We start from the raw sequence: 21,766 nt of genomic DNA, 5'->3' as shown, positions 1-21,766 counted from the left end.
TGTGTGGTGTGTGGGAGCGTTCCCATACGATGTAGAAGAGAGTACCTCATTGGGAGCAAGTTTTGCCCACAGTTTGATAATTAGTTCTAAATAATTTTGCAAATTATGGTGCTTTACTAAGCTTTTGCATGTAGCCCAAAAACTTGCAGCTTCTAAAGGAAGCACATAATGTTCAATAAAAATTGTAATGACCACCACGTGCGCAAGTTTTCAGTAAAACATTTTCACTAAACATGCTAATTGGTTATAACAAAACAAGGGACAAGTGCATAGAGATTGTTTATTGCTTACGTCACTATATAACAAACAATTCAACCCTTCAAAAAAGAAAGGCATATAATGTCTTTAACTTATATTTTCCACATATTAAAAGACGACGAACTTGAAATTCTAAATATTCTGACCCCCTCTATCACCACGATTTGTACATGTTTTATAAAGAAGAAAAAAAAAATCAAACCACTTCACAAATGCACCTCAAACCCAGAAAATAAACATATACTACCCAGAACCACAAGTATAAGGCAAGCCACATTTCTCATCTAAACAGATCACCCGGTAAGAGCAACTGCACAACGTCGCATGTCTGCTATGTGGCCGCATTAAAATACAAACCTACCATGCCGCAAATAGCATGCTAAACAGTGCAGGCACAAAATACACGCTGCCCAACCCCTTCAACAAAAACAACAACAACATAATTGGACAAAATTTTCACACAAGGGATGAAATGACTTCAGGAGATGCCAGTGACAAATAACCAGGGTTATAAGACAGAAAATATGGGATACAGCATTTTGACTAGAATGGACAAATGCCATCACAGAAACCTGGGAAGCCACTAAGCTTAGAGTGCAGATCCAGAGCTACTAGTTCACTGCGCAGTTCGTGTAAAATGCGGACCAAGAACACAATGCAGGACAACGATTCATTTCGGATGTCATATGGGGGTAAATTACTAGGATTCAATGCAGAGCACTTATGCATGAAAGAAATTAAAATATAAGGACACAGAAAGTAGTGCAAGTAAATGCCAGTGAGGTGGAAAGGAAATGCAGTTGTTGGCCAACAATGTTTTGCTATAATGAAGTGCAAGTGCAGCCAACAGTGCGCAAAACTTCTGCAGGTCAAGCAATATTGCACATGCTCGGTAAGCCTTACTCACAGCGGCTGACCTATACCAAGTTGAAACTTACTTCCGCCCATGCTTTGGTGCCATGCTATGTGGCACTTGATATTGCAGGCCCAGCCCTGACACTGGGGGCCGCAGTGTAGCATACAACCAGCTTGTTCAACTATTCCTCAGCCCCATGTTAAAAATTCTCCGGTGAATAACTGCACCAAAGAACACCATAGAAATTATTCCAGTTTTTCCTTTAGTGCATGAAACACCCACCCTGTGTGTTGATGCATCTTCGATGCACCATGCTTGCCTGCCATCTAAAGGGACACCTTTTGCAGTGCGTTCATATTTCGTAGAGGTTGCACCTTGTTTAGCAATAAATTAATAAATAAATCTCATTCCTCTTACCTGTTACCCGTAGATTATTTCGCAACGTCGATGCATGCATTAGAAATTTTACCACCTTTCCTCCAAGAAAGAAACTTGAAAATGAAACATGGCTTACTGCCTGTGGAAGTTGCAGTTATTTTACATTTACAAGTCCCCACGTCGCTATCATAACTACACTTAAATGATCTCTGCCAACTTTGTTTTACCGTTCGTGATTCGTAATGTAACAAATCATAGTGCGAGAATATATATAAGGTGACAATACCCATTTTGCAGCTTTTAGAATTTTCTCTGTTACTAGACTGCTGCCGCTGCGAGCATCACAATGTATTCACAGCACTGTAATCTACCAATATGAGCCAGCTTATTTTTATACTTTAGTGCTTTTTTGAGTAAGCTGCTGTGCAGTGACTGATGCGCTAAGCTCCCATTACAGTGCACTAGGCTCTAAAACAACTGCAATGTTATTCCCCAGAAGGCATGTAGGTCTGTTTGCCCCATAACACAGCTTTGTGCATTCGGCCACCCACACTGGCAGTCGACAATGACAAGCTTGGGCTGGCACTGAAGCTTTGTGTTTTTCTAAAAGGCATGCAGGAGCAGGATAAGGGGCACTGTTATTGCCAGTAACCTAGGCAAACATGTGTTCTTAAACAGTGCTAACCAGCCACTCACACAACGCCCTACAGGAAAATCACAGGGGAGATGCACATGGCAAAAAGTTGAACAGAGCATGAATGGTGCAAACCACCTGTGTCAAATGAGCTTAGTCAAGCAACAAAGCCTACACTTCGTGCAACAAGCGACACAAAACTGAATGCAAGTTTGTTACGATTGCAGCATTTACCACTTGGCCATTGAAACTGCTGGCTAAGCCTTGCCACAGAGCAAAATAATCCCTGGCCACCTCCACTAACGTGGAACCTGAGGAGGAGCGAAGCATGCAGTGTAGAAGTGTATTCAAAGATTGTAGGTCTCCCTCTTGACACACGGAGTGCGCTGATTGGGCACCGGAGAAGCGCCGGTGGGAAGAGCAATCGCACGCTTGCTGAGGTAGTGGCGCCCTCTCTTGCGTTGAACCAGATTTAAGCAATTAAATTAAAGACAGACTGGCCGTAACTGGTCTTCGTGTCACACACCGCAACATGCTACAAAATATGCTTTACAGGAGAAAACCTGGCATTTGAAACCAATTTCAAGACAAAATTTAACAAGTTTCTGTTATTAATGCAATTAAACCCTGATCATTCCTCGATTTTAAATTAGTTTAAATCATGTTAGTTTATTTTGAACTGGTTTTTTTCCATTATACACTTGTTATTTGACCATCATTTGACAACTTCATTTAACGTGATGACATGAGACGCCGACGACAGGAGACGCCGACAGCCTGAGCCCCTAAGGTGCTTCACCTCTAAAATAAATTGTTTCACTTTGGGGCAGTCCTGGAGTACTTGAAATTGCAAGAGCGCTGCAATAGCCTAGCAACAGCACTAGCATAAACTTCAGTTCAGAGCTTACTACTGTTGTGCACGGTTTTTCCACCAAACAAATGTGAAGGGGAATAGTCCTCTTGATCGATGTTCTGGACTCGCGTTTACAGACTGGCGCAAACAATGATCTCATTAGAAGAACAAAACTCCCACCTCCCCTCGCGGGAACCCCTGTGTAGATGCGGCGCATAGGGGGTTCACGTTGCAGCGTTGGACAGCGGAGGAACGGCGCTGGAACGATGGAGCGGCGCAGGCACCGCGTTTTATAGCGCGCATAACGGTGAGGGGACGCGCCGGCGCCAGTGCGTCTGCCGCGGCTATGACACAACGCAATCCCACACAATCCACTTTAATCCAATCCAATCCAAATCCAAGCCAATCGAATCCAATTGAATCCAATCCAATGCCCCTTGCGAGAGAGTGTTCGCTATCGGAGAGGACAGGGGGTGAGCGGCGGAGAGCGAAGCTGGCGTGGCGAGGAGAATGGGGGAGGGGTGGATGCCGACGACGTCGACGCCGGATGCAGGGACAAGGCGGGTGAATGAGATGCGTGGCATCTAAAAGACTAGTCGCCTATATGATTACTGGTTTGTGCAAAAGGCTATGGCACAAGTCTCTTGAAGAGAGCATCTGCTTTGTCCTCCCCCTTTCACAAGCTCAGCTTTACTTCAAAATACGATGGCCTGATATTCAAATGAAGCAACATGGGAGGTAGACGCACAAAAAACGTGAAGGTGGGCTTTCCGCAATGTCTATCAACTCTTACATAGACACCAAGCCAAATTGACACTATTGCACTTGCATTAAACCATTGCAGGCTGCAGCTGGAGCAGACTTCTAAGCAATAGAACAATGGAGACCTCCTGGAGCACTCCTTTAGGGCTCCACGACCACATTGGGCAAGAACAGAACAACGCAAAAGAGTTTCTGCCACCTTGTGGGCCACCTAAGAGAAACCACAGAAACTGGGATGTACGAACTGGTTCCCATGGTGCAGATAAAGCCAACAACCTGCTGTACAAATGTTGCACTTTCGCCATCGGCAACAAGAAGTAGAACCCGCCGCGGTGGCTCAGTGGCTAAGGCATTGTGTTGCTGATCACGAGGACGCGTTTTCGATTCCCGGCTGTGGCAGCCGCTTTTCTAATGAAGGCGAAAAGCAAAAACGCCCGTGTGTACAAGATTTCGGCGCACTTTAAAGATCCCCAGGCGGTCAAAATTAATCCGGAGCCCTCCACTATGGCGCGCCTTATCGCCTGCGTTGCGTTGGCGCGTTAAACCTTAACAACACAAAAACAAGAAGTAGTGGTAGTTTGCGTATCCACCCCCACAAATCATACAGAGTGTAGCTGTGTGCTAAACAGAAACTCACACCAAACCAAGAGGTGCAGTGAGAAAACCCCTTCAGTTAACATTTGCATGCCGCAGCCTGACTTCTTGAAAAGGTGCATCATATAACACAAATCCCAGATCCAACTGTTTTACAATTCCAGGCTCTTATCCAACTGCACTTAAAAAGAAACACATATAAACACTATGTTCTAGTAACTCTTTTTCTACTTTCTAGCATTAATTCGTGACAAATCCCGAGTGTGGACAAATTTAAATAAGAGGGCCCTACCAACTTGTATGGTTTTGGAATTCACTGCATTATCAAACAAGATCTGCTCCTCGGACTGGTATTTTCAGCGCAGTACTCTACCAATACAGGCCAACTCCTTTTTACACTTTAGCGGCTGTTAAACAAGTGTTTCTATGACACACCATAACAGTGCAATAATCGGTATAATACACCACCATCACCATCATAATCCTTAGCCTTGTCTGATTGCAGGAAAAAAGCCTCTCCCAGAGATTTTTAAATGCCCTCATTCGTGCCACTTGTCTCCATTTGTCTTAGTATCCATTCTGATACTTGAGTAGCTGATTTGTTGTTTATAAAACAAAGTGTACCTATAACACCCTGTGTAATAGTAGGAGAAGCGGAGAGCAATATCAGCTATGATTTTTAACAAGCGTTTTACGAAGAAATAAGACAGGGAGGAAAGCTGGCACAAAATGAATTTGATAAGGTGGCAACTGCGCATACCCTCCGCATACCACAGCTGAATTTGGCACTGCCGAAGCACATTTTGTCTTCTTTATCACAATAGCGGTAGTGTTGCACAGCCTGTATGTAAGCTGTTGGTGCTCTACCCCTTTCTGCTCTAGTTTAACAATCAGCAACACCAAAGCAGAGATGAAACAGTCACAGCAAGGTTGGTTCTTGAGGTTGGTGCTACACATGCACAAGTTGTGGCGCTAGTTTGAAGTGCGCAGACATTTCGTCCGATTTTCACTTTCAATGCCGGTGAATGCGGTAAATGCACGAGTGAAAACCACTAACAGGTTCTCCATTGGATGTACACCCTTTCTCAGAATTTTCTAGGCCAATCCTAAGCCTACTGTACCGCAGAGAATTCAAAGACTAAGCTTTACCTTTGAATGCGACAAAAATATTTTATGACAGCAAGAAAGAAAGGTGTTTTTTTTTTAGCTTTCCGGCATAAAAAGTTTCAACCTCGCTCAATACGTAAGCTTGTACACTGTATTTTTTGCGGCCTGCGCGTTTCCGGTTTGGCCTAGAAAATGTTGACAAAGACTTACAGCACTTATCAGCACTTACATTTCAGCATGTAGGGTGCTCACAGCAAAAGGCATAGACTAGGAGCGAATGAGTTCGGCACATAGGTCCTGAGCTCAACTTCTTCAAAGTGACTAATCCCGGCCCTAGTCCACAGCCCAAAAACTGTTAAGATGAAAGAAGTTCGGCACATAGGTCCTGAGCTCAATTTCTTCAAAGTAATTAACCCTGGCCCTAGTCCACGGCCCAAAAACTGTTCAGATGAAAATATTTCGGCCTTAGGAAGAGTGCGAGTGTGGTAGATGCCCAGTGGCCCGCTGCGCATGAGAACGCTGTGCAGGTGCCCACAAAATTGAAGATCAAGAACCCGACGTGGTGCTCTCAGCCTGGTCTGGTGGTGCTCCAGTGTTGGGTGCTGGGCTCCCATCGTCGCTGGGAGTTTGAGGTTCGCGTTTCGTGAACGAGTCCATCGCCTCCTGAATTTTGGAGCGCACAAGGTCATACTTGAGCTTCAGCTGGGTCAGGTACTCCTCTTCTTCGAGATCCAGGATCTTCAGGAAGTTCTGCAGCTCCGGCAGTGCAAAGTCTTCCCACTGCCGACCCAAGCGACAGACAGAAACAATGAGCAAATAAATGGGAATAGATGAACACGGAATTTCACCTCTTGCAAACACAAACAAAGTGTATAAGTGGCCAAAATAGTCTACTGTATTTCTGTTTTTGTGACTTTTAAGGGGGCCAAGAAGAGAAAATACAAGTTTAGTCTATTAAAGACGGATTTGCCCTCAAAACAATGGCACTATGTTTAGCACAAACTTCATAGAAGTAACCGAGACATCCAAGAAAAAAATTAAAGCCGTTCCACTCAATGTGAAAGCTCTCGGAAGTGCAGAGCAGTTATTCCCTATAATGGGCTGTAGCGCCATTATTGCTACAAGATAAGGCAGCCATCATTGCCCAAGTCAGGGGTCCAAGTGAAGGAAGGGAGTATAAAGGGAAAAAAATAGCACGGACGAGTTTGGAACCGCCTGCAGCTCACTCAACCATTTTTAAAAGCAAGAACGCCCGCCACTTTTTAGTTGCGCACATGCTCAAAACAAAACAGTGACAGCTGTGGCATTTCTGGACGCCAACAAAGCGGTGCTGACACAGATTTGTAAACAGCATTGGAGCAACGAGGTGTCACTGTCTGGCAAAGTTCGTCAATAGAAGAAGCTGCAGGCTTCGCTTGCATGATTGGACATACTCGGTGCCGAGGGTGAGGGAGAAAAACATGCCGAGAAGGTGAACCAGTGGAATGTTTTGGATGCATTTGACGCGATACCACCGTTCTTAGGTGCACACAACGACTAGCAATGAACAACTTGTACTGTGAGAGCTAAGCTGCGGGGTTGGCTACAAGGTAAGGGTCACAAAGTAATATAACCAACTTTAGAAAATAAATTTTCGGTTTGTGACCGATTTCCCTGTCGTTCATGTTTCATTCTCAGAGAAATAAAATTCCCGCAAAAGCGAATTTTTCGGCTTTCCCCGGCGGTTTTGTTATTGCGGGGTTGGACTGTAGAAGGCAGTGCCTTTGAGATTGGCATTGCCTTTTTCTTATTTTCCTTCCAGAGTCCTCCTCCTCCTCCTCTTCATGAAGCTTTGTGCCACTGGTATACTCCTTCCACAGGTTAACGCTATGAAACAGCCCAGGGAAGAATTGTGCACAAACACTGTGCCATTTGTGTACCACCTTCTCTCCTGGTGTACTTTTAAACACTGTTTCTAAGACAAGCAAATATTAATAGGATCGAATTTACATTCTCAAACCCAGAGATGAAATTAACTAGTATATGAAACTTTCTGTCTTGCTACTATCTGAGCTGACAAAATATTTAGTTTCATTATTTTTGCAATACCTAGATGCTTTCTTTTGTTCGGCTCACAAAAGGGACGACTGGAATGTCAATGTTGCAATCACAATGTAGCTTTATAAACACTGCACTTCGCATTTGAATATCTCCAAAATTTTCAGACTTCTTGAGCCAGCATTAGACTCAGTTCATTTAGTACACCTTTAATACTGCTGCGATAAATTTGCTGTATATCAAAGGAGCAGGAGGGTGGTGGAGCTAAGGTCAGGGATGGATAGATAGAGATAGAGAGAGAGGCAGAAAATCAAAAGCAGCACAGAACCTCTCACCTCTATATCACTGTTGTCATTCTCTTGAAGTACAAATTGCCTCGTACGGCTGTTCCAGTCTAGTGCAAGCCAAAGAGGTTTGTCTGTGTCTGGGAGCTTCCGAAGATTCACTACAGCAAGGAAGAGAACAGAATCAAACTTTCTGCAACACAAATACACAGGATATATAGCAGCTCATTGGAGCTCCATAAGATCCTGAAAACTTCTGCTTTAATGAGCTTGCCGATGCAGCCACCTCGATCGCTTTAAACTCGGCAATAGTAAGCATAAACAAATTAGAAATAATAGCTTTAATGCTGACCACATGCTTATCGAGAAAAACTTCTCAGGGCACTTAAAAGGACATTAAGGTCAAAATACAAGTTGCTTTAGGTCGATAGATTAGCTCACCGAGAAAAAAAAACTATACACTTTTGCACGTAGCATTTTTTAAAATAAGGTAGAAAATAGCGATAATGTGAAGATGGGTGCCACCGCCACTGGCTATACCACGCAACTTGCACTGGAAGTGCTTAAATCATCTGACGTGCACAACACCTTTCGTGGCTGCCGCTGGATGGCGCTACTTGTCCATACTTGGGGCGGTGATACCACTTTTCGCGGAAGTGTGCCAGCTATGCACAAATGGTTGAGTCGACGTCAACATTCGCGGGGCCTCAAAAGGACAATATGTGTTAACGGCGGAGCTGTTGTTGTTGGCCGTAATGTCTGCAGCGCCATCAAAAAACTCAGTCATAGTTATTCTCCCCGTTTACCGCGACTGTGTGCACGCGTTTTACGAGCAGTGCCAGTCATAGTCCAGGCTCACACGTGGCACTCGCAAAAACATACCAAAAAAACAGTTCATGTGCGTGCACGCCTCAAGAGGGGAGCACAAGACAGCTTCGCACTACAGACACCCAGTTCACGAAGATGGTTGCCACCAGTTGTAGCGCGTGCTGACACGTTCCACTTTGGGAGAAATGTGAAAGACTGCAGACAAAACTATCTGGGCCCACCAGTCATGCATGAGGAAGATGATGATATAGATGGATATGATGATGACTACCACTAACAGTGAAAAGCGATGACGAAACATGTAAATAAACAATTTAAAACCTAATGCGATGCGTGGTAGTGTTTCCTTCAGTGCTTACATAGAAAGAAATCCTCCAGCTTCGCTATGGTTCAAGCCTTGCACAAACAGTCAATACTGATCACGGGTACCATGCAGGAACATTTTGTTAAGAGGTGCAGAGCTGCGGAGGGCATGGGATTTTGGGAAAGCACGACTGATTTGACTGAAACTGACCAAACTGCTCGGTAGGAGGTAGCATTGTATTTGGTTCATTCTGTACCACTATACGTCACCGCTGCCTCACTTGCACTTGCATACATCATCGTTGCCTCACTCACTTCCAGTTTATCATGATGCAAACAGCAACTGCAGTCGCTATTTGCGTCACGTTTGATAAAGTGGTTTATTAGCGGTTTTCCACCAATTAAGGCATCTTTCGGCACCAAATCAACACTAAAGTGGCCATGGGAAGGTCACTTTGTTTGAAATCAACCTGCTGCTTGCCTTCAGTGTCCTTTTAAGTCGCCTTGCGAGCTTTGAAGGCAAAAGCGTGGCGATCGTACTTATTAACAATTTTTTCACTGCTACATTGTATTTGTATCTTTCTCTTTGCTTTCATTTTCTTTGTCTTCTGACAAATTACATCAGCAAGCAGACTGGCTCGTGCCAGCCACCCTAGAATCAGAGTTCTGTGCGCGTAGTGTGTGCCTGTTCTACTCGCGTGCCATCACATTCACTTGTGATGCAGCACGCACTATTCTACAACTTTTTACATTTCTGACTCATAATTTTGTGACTTTCGTGAAGCGAGCACATTTGCCTTTCAAAGCTCCCGAATCCGGGCTAATGACCCAAGCGTGCATGTGCCACAAAGAAAGGAAAAAGGACAATGATAACTCTTGTTCTACGCTGACAACACAGTTGGTACAGCACGGAGCTGCTACTGTGCGGACTCAGGTTCAAATCCAACGGATCATGTTAAGTTTAATTTTCAACAGTGGCTGTTTTCTTCACTGGACAGCAACAACAACAACGGCGCTTTTTCTCAGGATGGGGGACTTAAAGCTTTCACCTTAATAAATGAAAGAAGGGAGTCACTTCATTTGCCCGTTCACATTAACTAGTACACCGTTACTCTTGTAAGTTCATGTAGAAGAAAACAAAAACAAAAGAAGGAATAAAAGAATAATAAAAGAAGGAATAAAAGACGGAACCTATTTTTGCGTTTGTAAGCACCCCCAAATACTAAGCACCTTCCCCAACTTTCGGGAAAAATATTTGGAAAAATGTTTGCACCCCCTTTTCTAAGCAACCATTGCGTGGTCGATTTCAGACCACGTGGGAATGGGGCCGAGTTGACGTTGTGGCCAAGTTATTTATGATGTTTTAAATTACAAGCCACTTCAAATGGAACAGAAGAAGACCTGCTGGGGGATACTGAGAGCAGCAGCCCACGTGGCACAATGGACTCATATGGTATGGTGAGGGTGGCTGAGTATCAGACATAAGCGGTGGGTTCAGTGTCTGTACCTATTTTTCTTTTGAATGTTTGCCAAACGAATCATTATTCCTCGCGCCCGTTTCGTCGAAATACAGCCACGAAAAAAAAAAAGGCGGCAAGGGAGAGAAGGGGGTAATTTAGGCTTTTCGAATCTAACCGCCTGTTTGGATTCGCATCACAATCGTGGAAAAAAGTGGGCGCTTAGAATCGAGTAAATATGGTATAAAAAAAACTCACCTTCGCCGGTATTCTCGTCGACACAGCTCTCATAGAGTGCAAATTTCCTAGGATTGTCAGCTACTTTGAACTTTTTTAGAAGGGCCACAATCAGCTCCCGCACGGTATATTCACTGCAAAGTCAGGCACAGATGACTTTGGTAAGAACAGCGCGACAAACACACCCAAAATAGGAACCTCTCTACTGCCCCTTTGTTCCATTTGCTCTATTTTTGAAACCACAAATTCACCAGAGTGGGTTCGGGGGTAGATATAGAAAGTATCAATTTGTAGGAAACATAACAAGCCGGCGAAAACTACTACTACCGCATAAATGGTAAGGATAAAAAAAAAAGAAAATACAAAACGAAGAAAAAAGACAACAAAACCATTTACATGAGATTGTCTTAATGTGGTTACACAAATAAAATAACACAAATAGTACCAAAAAATTTGTCAAGGCACTCCAGTCTGCCCACATGCTTTGATGGCAAAAGCCTAGCGATAATTATCAAATAATTCTTTACGAAAACTTCGTGTTTGTCTATCTTTTTTTTTTTCATTTCTTCCCCCTTTTTTCATTTTTCCCCCCTTTTTTCATTTCTTCCCGCTTACTATCATAAAAAACAACCCAATGAGCATCGCTAACTAAATTAACCCAGGAGCTGCCGGTTAATTACATGTATTTAGCCTCAATTGTACCTGCAGTTTTGTTTGCGCTAAACAACGGGGAGACGTATGACAAGTGCCAGCGGTTCACGAGTTTTGAGCGGTTATGACTATATAAACCGCTTGTTTTTCGAAGCTTGTGTGGGACGCCGTGACGATGCTACGCCTTGGGGCGAGCTACGACGCCAAGGCGAGCCCCTAAAGTGCTCTGCACTTAAAACGACTATCAAGAGTCACTGGAGTCCTTCAGTTATCAAGCTCAAGATTCACCACGGACTCCTTCCTAAACTTTCTCCCCACTTCCCTACGGCGGCTACTGGAACGGCTGTACACATTTCCATTTTCTGGCATAAAAGCCCACAGGCAGTATGTTGTGCGAAGGTTTCTCGCACTAAGTTGCACCCCTAGTAACAGTGCAAACAGCACGAGACAAAGAAAGAAGGCACAAACACAGAGCTGTTTGTGCCAGAAGGCTACTGCCAACTACTTTTGCACCTTTGCATAACAGTAGAAAGATTAGTCTGTAATTACAAACTGTGTAAAAAGGAGGGGCGCTGCTCCATTCCACACTTGCACTTATGCATTGCCTTATTATTTCGCAGTGCACAGCAGTATCTCTGCATACAATTACAAAACTATTTTAACTTCGTCGACCCAGCTCTTTCCGTCAACGCTACAGGCTTCACCAGCCCAGTGTTCCACATGACTGAAGGCCTGCATTCTTTAGGAGCTTCAGGAAGCACTACGGTATTGGAGCCTCGTGTGGTATGTTATGGTAGGGACTTGCCTAGTAATGTGCAGGGCCTTGATGGTGTCCCTGGGCAGGTAGAAAGAGGTGAGCGTCTTCCGGTCGCTGTCCTCATCCTTGAGGATGTTGTAGATGGACGGAGGCCTCGTTCCCGCCACCACGTTGATGGGGCGCATAAGGTTCATGCGGACCCGCACAAAGCCACGCACAGAGCCGTCTTCTTGCTGCAGTCATATGCGACAGAAAGGTCAACAGTATGAAAAACAGAAAGGTTTAATGAAGGCGATGCCTGCCTTGCTTTCACCTACATCAGGGTTTCACACCATGCTTAGTTCTTTTCTTTCTTTTTCCTTTTTTTTTTTCCCAGGCCTCTCTAACCCCAACCCTACTTATGAGCAGTGAGTGGAGCTGCTGACCAGCTCTGAACTCTCACAACAGCAACGTTTGATGGAAAGGGCACAAATGGAAAGCATAGTCCAAGGCATCCCGGACTAAGGAAGCCTCCTACCAGGCGGGTGCGTTAACATCAGCACCTCGACTCAAATAAAGTTTATTCACCATCATTATTCACCAGGCCTCTGAATTCTTAAAACACTGGACACTTGAAGTCACTCAACCACACCTTTAGATGGAACAATCCATGAATAGACTAAAGCAAAGTAGGGTCGCTAACTTAGCACATAAAAAAAGAAAATTGAAAGCCACCTACGATAGGGATAGCTTTAGAAAACCTTGACAGCGGCACCAGAGCAGCTGATATGGTGCCATTTCACGCTGTTTTGGTTGTGCATTGTGTCACTTCATGTTCCTTTGTGCTTTCTGACATAAAAAATTTTACTTCCCTACAGACTCAACATCCACTGCAGTCTGCAGTGTTCATGGAGAGAAATAATGCTAAAGGCAGGTTGGGAGTTACCTAAAAGGGCCCACGCAGACAAAATACAAGTTTGTTTTATTCGATAGATTTGGTGTTTTATAGTGTCCCCATTGTTGTCTGGCAGCAAACGATGCATTATTTACTGAGAAATTAATCAATTTATGTTAAAATATCGATTCTCCCGCCAAATTGTGTTTCGTGATGTTTGCGATGACATAACAAGGACAGGTCTTCAAGCAAACGTCAGTGCGCTGTTTAGTATTCAGCGGAATTCATAATACCTTGTTTACTGTCAATCCTCCAAGATGGTGCCACCATACTGCACAGGACCGCTGTCCAGCCTTGCTTTGTTTCTGACTGTATTTGCACCTGGTTTGTTTTTGTTTTTGCAACGGTTGGAAGTAATCGTATCGTGAAACATTGGGTATGCTCGACAAACAGGGTCACATAAGAAAATGTCGCTTACTCCAATCGGCCCCAACCCGAAAGTGCCGCACTGCTGTGCAGCTATAACAAGCATGGTGCGCGGAGTACCAACAGCAGTACGCACTGGCGCTTCTATGTTTATGTGTACTTTCGTGACTTCCATTGTTTACCCCACTATTCTTACCGCTATAACATAAATGTGCATTACATTTAAGCGAACATATCTTGTCCTGCAAGCTTATAAGCCCTGCCTAACCTGCGTTTGCTTTTGCCGGCCTGAACCAATTGCACAGCTGTGCATATTACATCATCGATTCTGCTGCGGGAAATGAGCTAGTGAATCGCATGGCCATTCCCTTTTCCCCTAATAATAAAGCTAATTTGAGCAAAGTTTACGTTGAAGGTGGTGTCAGTATAATTCTAATGAAGCAATCTTTCGAAAGAACCAAACTTGCGTTTTGTCTGCATGGCCCCAATTAACGAGGGCTTACTTTCTGGACTGATAATCTTGTGGAAAGCAGTGCTTTAAGAATAAGTTTCCCCCTCGAAACGTGTTAATGTGCTTAAAAGTGTTGGGGGCAGAAGTAAAGTTGGGTTTCTGTATACAGGGCCCAGTGAAATTACACGAATGCCGATTCCCCATTCACAATCTTTGATGTCACAAATCAGAGAGCGAAAAAATGCATGAGGCGATCAAACTTACTTTCACACCTTCGGGCTTTTCATTACAATACACAACTGCTGCAGCTGCACAAGGCACCTTTGCATTCAAGGCACTGTAACAAGCCAAACACCTGCCAATTTGTTTTTACAATTTCATGCACCCCCAGCAAGACCTCAGTTAGCAACTACAGTTAAAGCTCGTAAATTTGACCCCTGTTAATTTAGAAAACCGGTTAATTCGACCTACACACATGGTCCCTACAATTATATACAGGAGTCCACGGAGTGGAACTCTTGTTAATTTGGCAAACTTTTAGTGCACATCGGTTAATTCGACCTAGCATTGCAGCCTGCAAGCTTGCTCAGTCAATGTAAAGATAGCAAAAAAAGAAAAAAAAAAGCACTTACAAGAGCAACGCTGCTGTACAGCTGGGGAAAAAAAAGAAATGCCCCATAGGCCAACTGCATGGCCATCGGCCATCATCCAAAATGGTTAGATGTATAGGCTAGGTGGCACAAGCTGCCGCCCCACATAAAGGGTTAAGCTATCCAAGGTTCATGGCGGCTGCAGTGGTCGAAGCCTGTGTGCTTTGTTGCCTTTGCACAGTCGTGTCGCAGATACTATCCCTGTCTTCAGCATCTTGTTTCGGCATGTATCATCGTTTTGTCAGGAAGAAGTAATTCAGGACGTGATAGGTGCCGACAATGACAATTCATCGGAAGGTGATGATTGTGACCAACTGCTCCAACCACCGAAATGCATGGTAAAAGAAGCCGCAGAAGCCTTGTTCGTGCTGGTGGACTTTTGTGAGCAGATTTCACACGGTGTGTGAGCCACAGAGCATCTGGCAGCTATTAAAAGCTATTGTCACCGCTTAAACTCGCTCAAAAAAACAGAAAAAGATTACAAACTTCTTTTGCAAATAAAGGCACACCATGCTGGGTAAATTTTGAGTTATTGTTGTTCATTCGATATTTTGACAATCTGATAATTCGAAAATTTTTCGCGGTCCCACCGGTTTCGAATTAACAAACTTTTACTGTACTTACTGACACCACAGATGATGACCACGAGACGAGATGCTTGGTCTTAAGTTTATAAACACCCTCTACAAAACTTTCAATGAGGACAAATTTTCAGGGCTAAACCAATTAACAGTTTGTGTAAAATGAGCAGGCAAAAAGAAAATGCACCCCAGCAACACGTGGGAACCTTTTGTGTGCTCTTCTTGTTTCTGTGTGTTTTGACTGCTAGTAGCACAAACTTTTGCAAGATTCCGTGAAGGAGTAGCTTGTGGACAGCCAGTACAACTCCTTACCAAAACCATGTCAAGACCCGGTTCTTGTTGGTTGTAGGATTCAATTCGTGATAACAGTTCATCCTTCGGAAGGTCCTCGAGAAAGAGCGGCGATACCCGGCCCTGTGCACGTCAGAAAAAGCACAGACAGTGCTGTCATCATTTCTGCTTCAAGTGATCAAAGAGAGCAGAGTATGATCAGCCCTGACAAAAGTGCTTCAAGTCTTTTTTTTTACCTGTAAGCAAAGAAGAGGTACACAAATCACAGCTATTACATATGGCTTCTTAAAACGCATGTCATACTGAATGCGTCCCACTCTTTATGTCAAGAGGTATGTAGTTTTGCTTTCTCAGCCTTGAAAAACTCAAGAATTAGAGGCTACAAAAATGTTCTACTCATTCAGATGCCTAAAGCAAGTTAAGGGGGACACTGCTCTTAAAACAGCTTCCTTTAATTGTTCGGTAAACTCTGTAAAACTTGTCAGTCTTGACGCTTTTTCTTCCACCGATTTCAGATATGGCATTATTTTTTGAAGAAGTCAATTAGCTCCCAAGATAATCAGAGATAATTATCCATTTTCGAAGGAACAATAGACAAAGCAGTGTTGGTCATACAACTGTTATCTTTATATTTTCCAGTACTATGAACCCTGGTGACTGCAATAAGAGAATCGGTTTTTTGATCAACCGCTTGGAACTAATTTTACAGCTCATTAAACCTTGGTGGCACCAGTGGCAAAACCATTTCGAATGCCCATTTCAAACACAAAAGTTTAATGAGTTCACCAGAAGTAATACGATTGCTTGTAACATCACTTTGGGTAACGAGTTTGTGCTTGCCATTCCAAGATCTGCATAAAAGTACATTTCAAACCACGTTTGAAATCTTACGCACATTTCGTATTTGTTGCCTGCATTTGAATAAAGTATGCATAACAATGATTTATGACTACGTCTGCTTTAAGTGCTCCAATACATGAATTTTAGTGCAAATTTTTAGTACTCCCAAAATGCTCCCAAATAATTGGCAGCTTTCACATTAGAAATTTTTAAAAACATAAGTGGATATAATTGTGCAAATGGAATTTTTATAACCAAAAGATACAAAAATAGAAAAATTGGAAATCACGAAAGAAACCTTACGAAATAACATATACTCACTGTGTACACCTTCCCCGCTCCCGAAAGGAAGACACAAATAAAAAAGTTGACTGAATATTGACGAAACAACCAATAAAAATGCCCCTTTTTATGTATTCAAAACATGGATACATAAAAATCCTGGGCCATCTCCATTAACATAAAACCTGGGAAGGGGAAAAGCATGCAGTGCATTCTTGGCGCCTTGGCGCTTTTGTCAACGGAGATGAAACAATTGGGGGGTACAGGTATACAGCTTTGCTATAAAGTCTCTTGTCATTGAAGCACGAAGCTCTCCAATGGAAAGCAAACGAGTGTCATGGTGTTTTTTTAATACGTGTTATGTTCTAGCGCAAGGTATAAACAAGCTTCCCCGTGTTTTAGTACCATGACTCCCAAATTAGACTTTTTATACTTTTTATACTTTTTAGACAATTTATACTTTTTATTAAAAAAATTAACAACCTAATGTAATGTCTACTTTCAGCACTCATTAGATATCCACCATTTCTTTATATACTAATAATTTCATGTGAATCAATTAAACTGTAACTGTGAATGAACTGTAATGCTTATTACATCTAAGATACCGAGGTTCGGTACACCCAACTAGCTTTCTCGTCAAGTGCATGCCACACAGTGAACAAAAGCGATTGCTCAAGTCACAATAACAAAATTTGAAGCTGCAGATCTGAATAGCTATGACCACTCACATTCTCCTCTTTCTGCTGTCCACTTAAGCTTGTGGTCTCCATATCTCCCTGGCACTTACAATCCAAGGCAACGAGGCTTCGGCACCGCAAGTGGCACGTAAAATTGCAGTCTGGGGGAAAGAAAACGTATCACGTGTACACATCCAGATCCAGGGAAAACGCATCTTCTCATTCGAAACACTTCCTACACAGCACTAAAACTGGTTAGTTTTCCGGTCGGAAAAGCGACAAGTGAAAATGTGACATTGAGTTGCAAGGAAGTACGCGTGCTACACGAGTGTTTCCAAGGCCTTTGAGTTGAATGTCATTTGATTCAAATGACACCTTTGAGCTGCTACACGATGTTTTTGAAAGGCCTTTGGTTGAAATGCCATTTGAGTGAAAGGAGCATGATGAACGACCTTTAAGGTTCTCGAAGGCCTTTGAAACGTGAACGGTCAAACACTCGAGTGCAGTTTCTGCATGCCGTAATTACATAACAATTATTTACGAGTAAAACTTCATGTTTAAAGTGCATGATGTTCATGTAATTTTTCACTTGTTTTTGTTTTCTATCACTCACTCTACGATTACACGATAACTTGGTACTCTTAACACCGGCAGTGCAAAAAAAGAAAAAAGAAAGAAACTGGCTATTTGTGCATCTTTAGTGCATGCTTGTACATTGTTATCAATTTGATCACTAATAATTGTCTTTTTGCCCATTTTAACTCTAAAATTAATTTTTTGTCAAGAACTAAACATATCAGCAGTGGCGACACCACAACATGGCAGGCGTACGCAGAAACGTTCAACTGCCTTTGAGAATTGTCGTGTAGATCAACGGAACTCCTTCCAATTTGAACTTTCGAAGGCCATTTGACCCAAATGTCCTTTCAAACACTCGTGTAGCACATGTACAAGACCGATTTGACGAAGCCAAACAGATGACCAGAACAAAACATGCAAATACATGCAAACATTTTGGTGGGACAGCTTCCCATAACAGGGCTTGTCAGAATTCAGAATACATGCAAAGCATATAAAAGCAAAATACAAAGCCTTTCGCTTCTCGATCGTACAATTTTCATTTTCCCAAGAATCCATGTGAGTTTGTTTGAAGTTTTTCAAACGAGAAATCTGATATTTGGCAATGTAGCCTTTTGAAGCTGATAGTACTGCTATGCAAGAGCCCTGAGTGGCGTACGGTCGTTTGTCTAAAAGCAGTCAACATCTTTATGCCTGTCTAAGTAATGCTTTGCGATTCTAAGCACGACACTTTTTTGCAGTTTCTTCCATTGCTCTCAATAACATTTTTTCTGCATGCTATAAGCCCTTCCCGCAATAAAGCACTATGCCCTTATTTGGTGTTTCCGATTTCAAGAACACAAAATACTAATAGTCAAATGTCGTTAGTACGAACCCCACATTAACGAATTTCTCAAATTTACGAATAAGAATCCCCTCCAGATTGCCTATATTTTCAATATAAAAATATTTCAGAACTACAAATTTCAATATAGCGCACATTTCAGGATAACGCACATAATTTATTTTCCCCATTATAGTCGAGGAGCATCAGTATTATGAATTCGGCTAAAAGCAACAGCATCGCAACTCTTGCGTGAAACAGAAATTGCCGTTTCTCTGTGTATTCCCCTAGTGCAGTAGCTATCATGATCACCACGTCAAGGGCCAACAGCTAGCGCTACCACAAAGCTGAGGTTTAATCTGCAGGCCTAGTCACGTTTGCCTCTTTTCTCCCTTGTTGTGTTGGGTAACGGTGGCCAGTCGGTCGTTCTTCACGCTAATCACGTGTGCGGGCCTGTATTTATTTGTTGTGGGCGATTCTTCTGCAAAGTTTGCGCAAGATCTAAAGATGAAGGCAGCTACCGACACAGTAAAGAAGAAGCGAGAGCATTCATCGTGTTTAGTGACGATGACGACGCGAAGGAGCATGACTGTGGTTCACCAAACACAGAAAATGAGATCGTGTGAAACACTGATGTTTTAGTGCACATGAACAAATTCTGCACTTTCATTGCTCGGTGCAATGACATATTCGACGAGTATTGTGCAAGGTGGAATATGAAGAGGCATTCCTAATCGGACATGCGTGCTGCACGCGTAAGAAAATAACTGATTTCTTTAAATAAAGTAGCTTTGAAGTGAGCGCAACCTTTTGAGAGTTTGCCTGTCTGCACACGCATCTTCCGCTAGCGTACGTCATTTTCATTCCTAGGTTTGAGCACTGGCTTGTAACTGCCATTTTTTCATGACAACGATATTTCAAAATAATGAACGATTTCCGGTGGTCCAGTGTGATTCGTTATATCGAGATTTGACTGTAATAAAGAAAACTCCTTGCATAAGGGTATGGTACTAGGCTAAAAAATTGAGAAATGGTCAAGATAAGCAATTCATCCACTTGTAATGTAGAATGGATAAAAGATCAATGTAGAATGGATCAAATAGCAACGCAAACATGTGGACAGCAAAAGGAAAAACATAGCACTCGCCCCAACCCATTCTTGCACTGATTTTTCATTCAGCCATGAATCAAATAGCGAAACCGGTACTCTGCTGGTATGCAGAAGTTACACTCACTTTGACACTGAAGTCCTTGCTGCAAGCTGCTGGCTCCCCATACAAAGTCACCGCACAGATCACACCAGGTCGGGTTTTTGAACACCACAGCTTCAAAGTCGTGGCCGACACCACTCTCTGCAGGGTCAATTTCAACCACCCCAAAGTTGGCAAGTTCAATGAACTCCGATCTCCGGAACACTTGGTGCCTGGCAATTCTTGGGTGGTACAGTGTCTTGTAAGGTGTAGGAAAGACCGACGACTCTTCACTCGGCTGAAAAGGGGCATTTTACAGGCATGGCATCGATGATTTATGCACTGTTCCAGGAATAAGCCAAAACATTGAGTCAGAACAGTACAAAAGTAGTTAAAACATTGGGCACTTTCAGGCGGGACTGTTGCAATAGAAACCACAACAAGCTCGCAAAATAAAACTAAGGACAGACCCGTACAGTATCTCCTGGAAATTTATTCTGGCACTTTTCCCAGAATTTCGATCGCAAAGAAATAAATCTACAACACAACGACACGACTCCGTAGTTTACAAAAGGCAATTGTAGTTGGAATTTGAAGATCGACCGGGTGACTGTTACTGAATAAAAGTCGAATGAGAGATATCAATAGATTTCGAGCTTCTGTTACGAATTCCGATATCAATAAACATTTTCGAACACGTTACCACCGAACGAACTTACCTTGGGTTTCGGTTTTCTCCGAAACGGGATCGGGAAGTTGAAATTTTGTAGAAACAAGCTGGGATTGAAGGTCTGCTTGAGCTTTTCTTGATATGCGATCACCCTTTTAGGTGTTGCAGGTGGTGTCAGAAATTTAGGAGCGTGTTCTCGTTGGCCCTCGGCTCTGGACATGCTGCGTAAACGAGACACTCGTAAGCGCAGCGCAATCAACCGAAGAAACAGAAAGCCACTACAACAGCGATCGACCTCTCTCACAGCAACAGCTCGTCCACGTGCCGCCGACGGCAAAACACAGAGTGCGTGACACGGCGCCGAAAGTGCTTACAGGCCCATGCTTCGCCGTGCATAGCATCCCTGCGGTGTGCCAGCAGCCAGATAGATCGCCCGCGCCCACAGGAAGACATGCTAACGCGCTCGACGCCGCGGCGAACTGGAAAGCTCGTGAAGCGTGATCAGGTTTCCCGTGGCTCCATGCGCAATTCCAAGTGGGGATGCAACGCCGACCGCGATCGCGAAAGACGATCCTTACCTGGCTCGCCAAATGCAGAGGTAGACACTTTTGCGAGGCTCGCGTGTTCCGTGCGGAGCGTGGACGAACGCAACCGTAAACCAACTCACACGAGAGATTTAAGAGGGTTCCGAAATCTTATCAACCGTACCTGATACAGCGGGGACAGCCCGTCCGTGGCCAACGAGGAAGCGTTTGAAGCAGCCCACATTTTGAGAGGGGAAAAAAGCAAACGGCACAAAAAAGCGGCCAGATGAGGAGACGTAAGCGGTCGCCAGCGCTGCTACGCTCGTACGCTACGCACCGCACGAACCAAACAAACGCACCGCATCGCCGTACAGCTGGCGCCACCTGGGTAAAATGAAACGCCAGGTGAGGAATCTAATTTATTTTTTATTTTATCCTACATTGTCTGAACCCAATACACAACCTGCAGACTATGCTTCCATTAAAGTGCAAATAATAAATTAATGCGAGCACATTGTCTCTTCTTCATCTGCTTGTTATGGTGTTTTGCTGCACGTAGGTTTACGCGGGCTTTTTGATTTTGCTTTTGTAACTGCGTACATGTTTCAATGGGATTTCAAAGACGACAGTCTTTCTTGGGCTACTTGGGCGCGAAAATTTTGGTCTGTCTGTTTGTATGTAAGTCTGTCTGTCTGAAAAGATAAATTTATTATCAACCAATACTGATATCAGTGATACGAACTGCCCCTGCTGTACGGCTCCTGCCGAAGACGCCGCCACTAAATATTTGTTATGGATGTGCCCTTCTGTGAGTGCAGCGAGATCCCGACACCTTCGCGGCACAGTCCTGCATCCTGGGAGACCCCCCCCCCCGATCTGCAGTTATGTCTGCGGGGGCCCCACCACCAC

The 21,766-nt window shown here is 43.6% G+C and overlaps 1 protein-coding gene across 3 annotated transcripts; it reads right to left on the bottom strand.

Annotated features, from left to right (window-relative positions):
- Nucleotides 1-262: 262 nt before the first annotated feature.
- Nucleotides 263-21,221, bottom strand: LOC144152797 (ras association domain-containing protein 1-like). Of its 3 annotated transcripts, none has more exons than XM_077684261.1 (9): nt 20,912-21,221; nt 20,383-20,554; nt 19,709-19,961; nt 17,123-17,232; nt 15,291-15,392; nt 12,045-12,229; nt 10,610-10,722; nt 7,815-7,924; nt 263-6,222 (listed from the first exon to the last, which is right to left on the bottom strand). In XM_077684261.1, the coding sequence occupies exons 2-9, from the start codon at nt 20,551-20,553 to the stop codon at nt 5,989-5,991; spliced, it is 1,278 nt and encodes a 425-aa protein (XP_077540387.1). In that variant the 5' UTR covers nt 20,554; nt 20,912-21,221; the 3' UTR covers nt 263-5,988. The 3 variants fall into 3 exon arrangements, with proteins under 3 accessions (XP_077540387.1, XP_077540388.1, XP_077540386.1); XM_077684262.1 differs by having other exon boundaries at nt 21,042-21,221; XM_077684260.1 differs by lacking the exon at nt 20,912-21,221 and adding an exon at nt 20,708-20,905.
- Between the last annotated feature and the right edge of the window lie 545 nt (nt 21,222-21,766).

The sequence above is a fragment of the Haemaphysalis longicornis genome, unplaced genomic scaffold, assembly GCF_048455015.1.
Source record: "Haemaphysalis longicornis isolate Haplotype H1 unplaced genomic scaffold, Haemaphysalis longicornis Haplotype H1 scaffold_9, whole genome shotgun sequence".
Lineage (NCBI taxonomy): Eukaryota > Metazoa > Arthropoda > Arachnida > Ixodida > Ixodidae > Haemaphysalis > Haemaphysalis longicornis.
The sequence above is the reverse complement of the archived record's forward strand: the minus strand, read 5'-3'. Positions and strand labels throughout refer to the sequence as shown.

Excerpts from the sequence above, each read along its gene's own strand:
- LOC144152797 (XM_077684260.1), bottom strand. Across the intron at positions 19,962-20,382 it reads GGAGAAAACCGAAACCCAAG|CCGAGTGAAGAGTCGTCGGT; the intron begins GTAAGTTCGTTC and ends GCCCCTTTTCAG. Across the intron at positions 7,925-10,609 it reads CGACGAGAATACCGGCGAAG|TGAATCTTCGGAAGCTCCCA; the intron begins GTGAGTTTTTTT and ends TCCTTGCTGTAG.